This window comes from Oryzias melastigma, linkage group LG15, assembly GCF_002922805.2.
Source record: "Oryzias melastigma strain HK-1 linkage group LG15, ASM292280v2, whole genome shotgun sequence".
NCBI lineage: Eukaryota > Metazoa > Chordata > Actinopteri > Beloniformes > Adrianichthyidae > Oryzias > Oryzias melastigma.
The window spans coordinates 24,641,219-24,651,270 of record NC_050526.1 but is presented as its reverse complement, the minus strand read 5'-3'; the positions used below and the strand labels follow the sequence as shown (position 1 = coordinate 24,651,270).

Here is a 10,052-nt window from a genome sequence, read left to right as displayed (position 1 = left end):
AAAAAAACTAAATTCTGAGGAGTAACTTTTAGGATCAAACACGATATATATAAGTATATAATAAAGATTAAACGATTAAAAATGTAGAGACAAAATAAAAATGTCCAAATCCTAAAACATAGAAAATCAAAATTATGTGAAACATGTCTTTAAAAAAAAAAAAGAAAAGAAGAATACAAGTGAAGCCCCACTAAAATATATTCAAAGTTCCAAGGAAAGGATGTATGCCAAGGGGAATTGTGATAATTTAATGTCATAACTCTTATTATTTTTATTTTAAACAAAAAAATCAAAGCTTTAAATCTTTTTGAAACCTTCACATTCGATTTTGAATAAAAGCTATGCTAATGGGGGGTCAGTGTCATTCCTGTGTCTTCGTAAACCACAGACAAACACATCACCGAGTTGACATGACTTTAAATATCTGATGCTCTCACTCTAGTCACACTTTTCTGCAGATGTTTGAAGACAAATGAAGAATCTTTGATCTGGCATTCAAAGCAAAATACTGGAGTTTTGATTTTTGCAGCTGCAGAAAAGAGAACTGTCTTCATCTAGAAGTTTATTCATTTAATATTTCTTCATTTTTTATGTTTTTTGTGTCACCAAAATCAAAAAGTAGTGCATCTATTAATGAAAATCAAGTCAGCTGAGGCTGGTTTAAACAAAACTGATTGTTTTTTTTTTTCATTGGTTCTTTATTTTTTACATTCAATGCACCTTTAAGGTTGGAGATTGTGCTTGCTGCTGTGGGAGCCTCACTGATATTGACATATGACTATCAAATACAGCCTAAAGAAATGACAGACCTTTGGAACAACACTTCTCCAACACCATAAAGGTTATCTTTGCTGAAATATTTAAAAGCTTAACAATAAACAGAGTAGCAACAGATAAAAAGAATTGTTCTCCATCTTTGGGTATTCATGTTCGCAATTCTGTAATTAGACACCAAATAATGAGAAACACAATATCTTTAAATTACTAACAGCTGAAGAACACAATAACTAACAGATTCTTCACTGGTGAGGAGTTTTACTTCTCCTCCACGGTGGACCAATCAGCAGAGGATTGTTGCTCTGTCTCCAGGCTGAAAGCTGCTTTAAATATTGATGTGAAAAGAGACATGGCTTGCATCATACTTCCAAAAAGAAAAAGTAGAAAAATGGGATAATAGTGGACACAGTTCTGTAAGGGAATTAATGGAAAGGACCTGGAAAATAGATCCATGTTTGCTGCATTACCTTGAGTAGAAACTATACAAAAAATGAGCATAAAGATGCAAAACTTGTCAAAAGATTTTGACATGCCATATATTTATATCACATCCAACTGTAAAAAAAAAGTACAGAACTTTTCATAAATGTACTAAGACAATATACAGTTGCACAAACTCTGTCTGCATATTTGCGTGTAACTTTGGATTTAATCAACAATTACGCACACATAAATCCAAAGTTACACACAAACAGGCAGACACAGGTTACAAATCAAGAATTAAGCATACAAATTGGATGGAACTATTTGTTCACTACCTGGACCTATTCCTTTCTAACAGTCCTTCCCAAAACTTAGAGAAGAATTTCTGATGAACTCCTCCCACTCTGCAGAAATTATTTCCTATAAAATGACAGGTTTTTTTTATTATTTTGCAGAAAAACAGCATAATCATATTTAAAAGACCACTGGGAATACTTTAACAATAGAGCAAAAGAAGATTAGAGTGGGACTTTAAGTAGCTTACAACCAAAAATTATGATTTTTTTTGTCTTACTTAGCATAAAAACTTGAGTTGCTCACTGTGTGCTCATTTTTTCCCTCCGATTTGAGCATTGGTTCTCACTTCACTTCACACCCATATTTAGACGAGAGTGCAGTGCCCTGTAGATTGAGGGCAACAATTATATCTCTATTAGAGGCCTGCTGAAGTGGAACATGGCGTGCTGCACAGTCGTGGATGGCTTTAATATATGAGCACCCCTTTAGAATTGCTGTTTTGATATGTATGAGCAGTGTCTCCCTGGAACGAGACGCACAGCTCTTGATGAATTCATGGAGGCAGAGAGGAGAGTCCAGGAGTGAGAATCAATTTGGCTTTGGCTGAGCTGTGAAGTTGAGAGGTGCATTATGCAAGATTAACTTGATCCTCTCCACCTCCAAGACTGTCGATACACAATGTTGACCCCCTTGCTGATGAGTGGACACCACTTTTCTGCTTGAGTAAGCACAGGTTACCCTCCCTCAGGCCTCCAGCATTCACACACCTGGCATCCTGTGGATGTGCGGCCATTGATCCGTGCAGAACCTGTCTCCAAATCCAGTCGGAGCTCTGCAGTAAGGTGTTCACATACAGCTGATGCAATGCAGCAAGTGGACCTCAGATCAGGACAACACACTCCTGTAAGGTACAGTTTGATTCCTGGCTGCTTTGATTGCATGAAAGTGTGTTTTCTTTTATAAAATAATCTAAATCTAAAAACAATCATCTAAGCCTTCGAAGGTTAGATAGATGGTGAAACAGCTGATCAAACTCCAATTTGTTTCTCTTAACCGACTTTATTGGCAATCAGAATTCAAACAGCAGAGCTCACAAAGTGCCTTGTTAATGTTGCACAGCAACGCTTGTGAACAAAGACAAAGATTTGATGAAATTCCCACCACTGATCATAATTACCCCCATTAATAGAAGCTCTGATTGGATGTAATCAGCTGTATCCCTGCAGTCGCCTTGACTTCTGTTTCACTGTTTTCGTTTCTGCAACTGTATACCTGCAGAAATCGAGTTTGGCATCACCTTAAAATACCTGAGAAAGCTTCAGGTGATGCAAACATTAAATTATTGAACAAAAATTGATTTCTAACCTTCAGCACAAGTTTGTTGAAGCCGAAGAAACAAAAATGTGGTCGTCCTGAGTTTGATATGATCTACTGTTAGAAAAATAAAACCCACAAAGGAAATAACACAATAGAAGAAATAAAAACAAAAGGTATAAAATTCACATTTTCTTCTAAATCAGCTCCAGTAAATGGAAAAATGAGGACAAAGTGGACTCTCTTTAAAAGAGAAATATATTTATTATGTGACCAATTTCGCATTTGACTGAGAAAATATGAATTCATTTAATAATACATTAAAAAAGAGGGAATTCCGCTATAATTTTGTGCGTTTTAAGACTATAACTTTCTCCCCGCACGCGGTAGATGGCGCTGCTGCAGAGCCTCCAGCGCGCGGCGCATCCAGAGCAGAGCGCGCGCTCCTCGTGTTGTGGCAGTCTGTGGTGGGCAGGCATATGCTCGTTAGGCTGGGGAGAAGCAGGGCGATGGTGCTCGTTCTTGTGTCCGTGGGCCTCTGTAAGGCTGAATAGAGTCTCCGCGCTTCTGCATGGCCCTGAGGATGTACGGGGATGGAGAGGCCACCGTGTGGGACCGGGTCGGACGGCCCCACCGGGACTGCATGTGCTATCTTGGACCACCGACTACTTTCCTGCCGATGTAAGAGATTTCTAACTTTTTTTTTAAATTGAATTTTTAAAGTAAACAAAAAGCGGCATCGCCTGTTGCGCACAGATGCGCGCAGATGTTCTGCGCAACTTTAATTTCCAGATGTTTAAATTGAGCAGAAAACATTTAGAGGGTTTGCTTTATGGTACAAATTGATCTAGTAAATGTCAGCTGCTGATTGCTGGAGTCACCGTTTCACAGGTAATGGGGTTTTTGGCAGAATGCGGTTCCCCTCAGGGATGGTGGCCAAACAGCTGCTCTGTGCGGGGGGTTAGTAAACACGACCCACTCTCATATTGATGCTTTTATGAGCAAAGATCTCCTGCTAAAGTTCTCCATCATCCTTTTATATAATCTCCCGTCTACTGTATTTACATCTTCTGCGTGACAGAATGGCGTTTGCTGGCTTGTTTGCTGGGCGCGCAGTTTTGTGCTCCAGTGCGCGCATCGACGCCCGGAGCTGTCACAAGTGTTGCTCCTCCATCTCCACAAATCACTCACGGTCCACTCATTAGTGGCAGATTCAGATAAGGAACATCACTGTGGAAGATAAACAGGAATTGCAGAAGCAGTCACTTTCTTTTAGTGTCTTGAAGCGCGCGCGCACGGCCACTGAAGGATGATGATTTACTGTACGCACGAGATGCGCTGCAGGGGCCTCTCACGCCGGTCCCTGTGGAGGATGCAGCCTCCACTTCTGTGTACTCCTGTATAATCGAGTCACAAAGTCTCCCAAAAACCCTCCGCGTAAGAAGTTCTTACACCAGCTGCTCTGTCTCTCCAGCGGGATGCGCAAATCCCCCGACGTGAGCCCCAGAAGGCTTTCGGACATCAGCCCTCAGCTCAGACAGCTCAAGTACCTGGTAGTGGACGAGGCCATCAAGGAGGACCTCAAGTCCTCCCGCTCTGTGGAGGACATCAACAGCGCGTCCATTGAGGAGCGGATACTGCGGATTACCGGCTACTATGGGTACCAGCCTTGGAGTACAAGTTACAAGAGTGAGTATATATGATCCGGCATGAACCTGAGGGTCAAAGAGAAGTCACGTGGTCCAGGTATATGAGTTATTATAAATGGAAACTCAACCCAGACTGAAATACTTCTAATCTGAAATTCAGATTAGAATACTTCTCAAAATAAATGTTTATTTACTCATTTTATGTGACTGGTCACTAAAATAAACAGTATGAAAGAGCAAAAACAACTTTAATTTGTCTTAATCTGATTTTTCACAATAAAAGTATTTTAAATAATATGTTTTACTATGAGATGCAGACATGTTTTGAGAATCTGGAACTGCTCCTACTGTTAATCTAACTTCTTTAAGACAAATTTCAAACCTCTCTTTTGTTTAAATATAATATATTGAGATTATATGGTGTCACCTTGTTTTTGATTATGTTCTGCTACTGCCAACTGCCTGAAAAGGGTAGTCATTTTTTTGCTTCACTGGAGCTGAGAGAAAATGGGAATGCTGTTGTGTGCCGCCAATGATTTTTAGGGGAAAGAAAAGGCTGTCAGAGCATTTTTTTTCTTTCTCATTTTCCCTCTTTGCATCACATTCAGCAGATTTGCACATTGGTCGTGCAAAGCAGTAAATCTGTGAGCTGTAACCACTGCTGGTTGATGCGATGGGTGATTGGCTTCTTGCTTGGCTGCTTTTGGGCTTCATCTGGGATTGTTAGCTGTGGTGTTTCTCACAAGTGAATTGCAGCCACACTACCACTACCTGCCACTCTTGCTTTTTTGTCTGCTGTTGTTGCTCTTTGAGCAGTGTTAGAATAGACATCTGCTCATTTCCTAAAATAGTTATTTTCTGTGCGTTTGATGTGATGGGTGAATATAAAACGACCCACTGTTTGGATTAAAGCAGGCACAATACGTCAATAAAGGGAGAGTTGGTAAAATATTCATTAAGCAACTTTTTCTTTCCAAAAATGCATTTTGATAGTTTTTCCTGGAGTGTGAACTAGTGTTTGTAAATGTGTTCACTCCCCGGGTCTGCAGAGGTGGTTGGGAGGGCATGGATTGATTTTCACTACGGAAGCTTGTCTGGTTTTAATGGATTGCAGCCTGATAGCAGAACATGTTTTTAACTGCTCTCTGTGTCCAGTAATTTGTCAGTATTGCCATTGAAATAATTTGAAGAAATATTTCCAGGGGGTAAATACTTCTTATAAATTTCTTTGAAGCCCACACTAACTTTTTGAAAACATGATTTAGAGGAATTGCAATTTAAAACAGAATATTTCAACAAGCTTTAACAGGTTTTTGTTTCACTCACTCCACCTTTTGTTTATAAATTTGAATTATTTATTTTATTTTAATAATATCCGAGGTATTTTAACGCCATATTTTTTTTCAACCATTTGAGTCATATCTGATCATAGACTGTATATATCACTGGACAGCTTGACTCCTCCCCCCTCGAGTTCCAAATAGGAAGTACCTGCAAGTTCCAATACTCCAAAATCCTCACTTGTGAGAAACTCGACTCAGACCGACTTGAACCAATCACTGTCCTCTGGCTCCAAAGGGCGATGCCCTTATTCCAGAAAAATGGCAACTGGAAATGGCTTCATTTTGCTGGAGGTAAATCAGGCAGTGTCCATTTTTATCTACAGTCTTTGTATCTGATACTCACGTTTCTGAGACTCCTACTTCATTAGCATGATCGAAACTTCCATTATTATGTTTAACTCTTAAACTACAGCGCTTTGTTTCATTTTTAGTTGTGTCACAAAGTGCTTTATAAATAGAGATGATGATAAAAACCCATTTGAACTTTTCTGCCCTGTAGTTGATTACTATTCCACTAGGGGCAGTAGAGGGACATTTTATCTTTATTTCAAAATTGCTTCTTCCGTTACATCTCAAAAACACCTTTGACAGGTAAACGTTTTGCTAAAATCCAAAATTTTATCCTCCTAAAATTTAATCGATTGTTATTCATGTTTTAAGTTAATAATTGCTGTATTGAAAGAATGCTAAAATAGCTGAAAATTAATTCTTTATTATACAGTTATGTGTTAAAATGTATGAATTAAATTTGAGACAGTGGATAAATAAGGTGTTTTTTTCCCCCAACACTCATGTCAATATTTTTGCTTCTTAAACTAACATTATTGTAAGGAAAACATATCAAATCACCCAATGTCTCCTAATTGATACTATCCATGTCTCATATAAAATATATATTTTTGTGCATTTCTTTAAAACATCCTAATTCAAAACAAAAATGTACATTTTCTGTCATTTCTTTGATGTAGTGGATTTAACAGGGTTAAATATGAAGTTCTTTAACAAAAAAAATGTCAGGAGCCGGAATGGACAGTTCAACTGGATGAATAGTAGTTTTTAGCATAAACGGTTTATTACATAAACTAAATCGTGACTGATAAAATTGACCATAAGCATGACAAAAGTGATTAAAATCAAAAAGGGGAACAAACGGGTGATACAACAGAATAAAAATGCAAAACTGAACACAAGGCATGGCTTGTGTTCATCTAAAGTAAAAAAATACTAATCCTTACAAAAATACTCATTTCAAGGTCTCCAGTTTTTCTAATTTATTGCGACTTAGCTTGTTGCCTTTTGGGTAATGAGCTGATCTGAGGGTTGAACATTGGTGGATTTCTGTTTCCCTCTGCATCATCTTTAAGAGTTCATATTCCTTCCTTGTGCATCACATTATCTTTGGTAACTGCTTCTTGCAGGGTTTCTCTTTTAAATTAGGTCCTTGTAATGTTGCTTTTTGGTGGTTTGTGTCTTATTAAGCTGTTGAGTGCTCACCTTTACTGCCCCAGTTGTCTTTTACTTTGTCCTCACAATCTGTTTTCTAATCTAATGTGTTTCAATTAATAATCTTAAAATGAAGTAACTTAGAGACTTACAGTAATTTATAGTATTTTAAATTTTGAACAGTTTATTACCAAAAATAAAAAACAACCATCAATTGTTGGATGGTTGTCTTTTTTTTTGTTTGTTTTGTTTTTGAAGCTTTCCAATTGTCTAAAATGTATTTCTGAAATAATTTGAAAATAAAAATCTGTATCTAAAACAAGCAGTTTTTTACCTTGATTAGAATTGTCCGGTCATCAATAGGTCATAATAGGATGTTTTACCTTTTTTTTTCAAGCTTGTACTCTGATCCGATTATACAATTTTTAGCTAAAATCAATACTCCTGTGTCATTTTCTAGAACATATTTTTTGAAGAGCGGCAATAAATTATTAGAAATTCATCCCTGATTTGGGCGGGACTGTTGGCGCCATGCAACTCCACCCCCTTTCCCATCACCCAGACTGGAGTTTGTGGCCCGCTCAGTTTATTTTCTTCTTAACAAATACAATCTTTTTTAAACCGTATTTTTTTCCTACTACTGATCAAAAATTTGAATAAAAATACTCAGAAAAACAATTTTGATTTTAATTGTCTTTATATATGTCCTCCATCATCATAAAACTGCCACAAGAAAAGGTTAAAAACACCAAAACACAATTTTCACCAGATCTGGTCTTCCAGTAGGTTGCTGGAATAAATGTGAAATATGACATTTCCTTTTTATTGAAGCTCCTAAAATTCTCATTGCTAATGTTTAATACATCCGAAATCCACTCAGTTAAATAAAGGATTACTTTCATTTGTTGTTTTACGCAGGACTTTGGCTGGTTTGGAAATTGCTTTTATGCAGGTTTTTATGCACATGCAATTTAGGCACTTTTTGTTCTAAGAGGTTTTTAAACTCAGTCAAGCGAGTAATTATTTTTCGGAAGCTTTTGAACACAATCGCCTGGTAACAAAAGAGATAATGGCAAGCACTGCTTATTAGAGTGGTTATGGTTTCATTACATAAAATTAGACTTTTTTTCATTCACGTAGGGGAAAAAAGCCACACTTTAATGTTAGACTATGGTCTGTGCTCGAAATGGCTCTTTGTGGATGTCAGGCAGAGAGGGTATGAAATATTTCATGACCAGTAGCACTGTTACATCACACGTTTTTTCATGTGTGGCTATAAGGAACGACGTTCATAATTTAAATCTTTTACAGGACTTTATTCAGCTTTCTTCTGTTTCAAACAAAGCAGTCTTAAGTTAAATTAATATACAGCATGGTCTTAATGAGCTTTCACATCCGTTTAGCCGGTTAAGTAGAGTCTGTGTTTCATGGTGACACTCATTACACACAGTTGCATGAGAGCAGAGTCCTCCCACTGTTCTGTTTTAAGACATCATGACTAGTCAAGTCTCACTTGCAACTAGAAGATAATTGTTAATGCTTAAGTGTGCTGGGTTTTTATGCAGAAAGTAGCCAATTTAGAGCTGGAAGCAAAGGGCATGTCAAGATGAGCTCAAAGGGACTCTTGTTTTTTCACGCCAACCTTCCACTTGAACTCTTAGTACAAGAAGACTAAAAAAAGGTCACGCAGATGCATGTAAAGCGTGCCTAGGCAGCACTGCCTTTGATTTAAGGAATCATCTCGGTGTCTCGATGCTTTTCACCGCAGCCCTGGAGTGAGAATGAGCCAGCATGAAAACTCACCGTTTCAGTCACTTTCCCATGGGAGGTGTAAAGCTGCAGCGAGGTGGAGTATTTTTCCCCCTTTTGATGTGGTAAATAGAATTGATTTAGCTTACAGATGTGCCCCTTTTATTCTAAGAAGGCTTTCATCTTCTTTACTCAATGTGTCGTTTGCTTTATAGCAAGATTTCCTGCCTTTTCTACAGTAGTCAAGGTGCCAGTAAGCACTTCTCTTGTACATCTTGTCTGGAAAAACGTAAAAAAAAGAGAAAAATATTGAAAATGTAACTCCGAAAGAAATGTTACTAGAGAGATTTCAATTCAAAACACCACTAAAGGCAAATTAGGTCATTGCTGTAGTCTGTCGATCAATCAGCGCTGAGTCAGAAATAATTACTAGTAGCTGTCTAGTTGCAGCTCATTTGAAGAAGTAGCTCTAAACATGTCGTGCTCCTCAATTACTTTTTGTGTTTTCGGAGAAAACCAAGATTAACTATTAATAGGCTTTAATTAAAGAGGCAGCTCAGGATTTATTATACATTAAACAAAAAATAATGTAATCCTTTCTGGTTGTTTGGGATTTGATGCAATTTTTTTTTGTTGAAAAAAACGACAAATGTTAACAATCCACTGAAAAATTGGTTAATACTGAAAGTTGGTGACCATTTTCCTTGCTGAAAGGATATGACAAAAAAGCTGAAACAACTCTTCCCTATTACAGATTTAATCCTAACGGCTGTTTGATTAAATTAAATTTTATTTTATGTATCACATTATGACAAAGAGAGAATCTGAATGTGTGTCACATGTTTTACTTCATGTCAGAGTGAATTATCACAGTATTCATCACATATATCAATTTGTTCACCCGTCTCTGATTAGTCTGCTTGTCTGTGTATTTATAGTCCAGTTCATCAACATAATTAGGTTGTGTTTGTCTTGCAGTCTAAATCTTTGTTTTTATCTCTGCTTATGCTTGTCTTTAATTTTTTTTTTTTTTTTGAGTTTTCCTCATCTTTTCTAT

General features: G+C 37.4%; 1 protein-coding gene across 1 annotated transcript in view; it reads left to right on the top strand.

The window, feature by feature from the left end:
- The first annotated feature begins 3,234 nt into the window (after positions 1–3,234).
- The window catches only part of slc35f3b (solute carrier family 35 member F3b), a 52,080-nt gene continuing 45,262 nt past the window's right edge, over positions 3,235–10,052 (top strand). The window contains exons 1-2 of the mRNA XM_024298073.2: positions 3,235–3,492; positions 4,286–4,500. Coding sequence (XP_024153841.1) covers positions 3,383–3,492; positions 4,286–4,500 — 325 coding nt within the window. The 5' untranslated portion in view covers positions 3,235–3,382. The remainder of the gene's footprint in view (positions 3,493–4,285; positions 4,501–10,052) is intronic.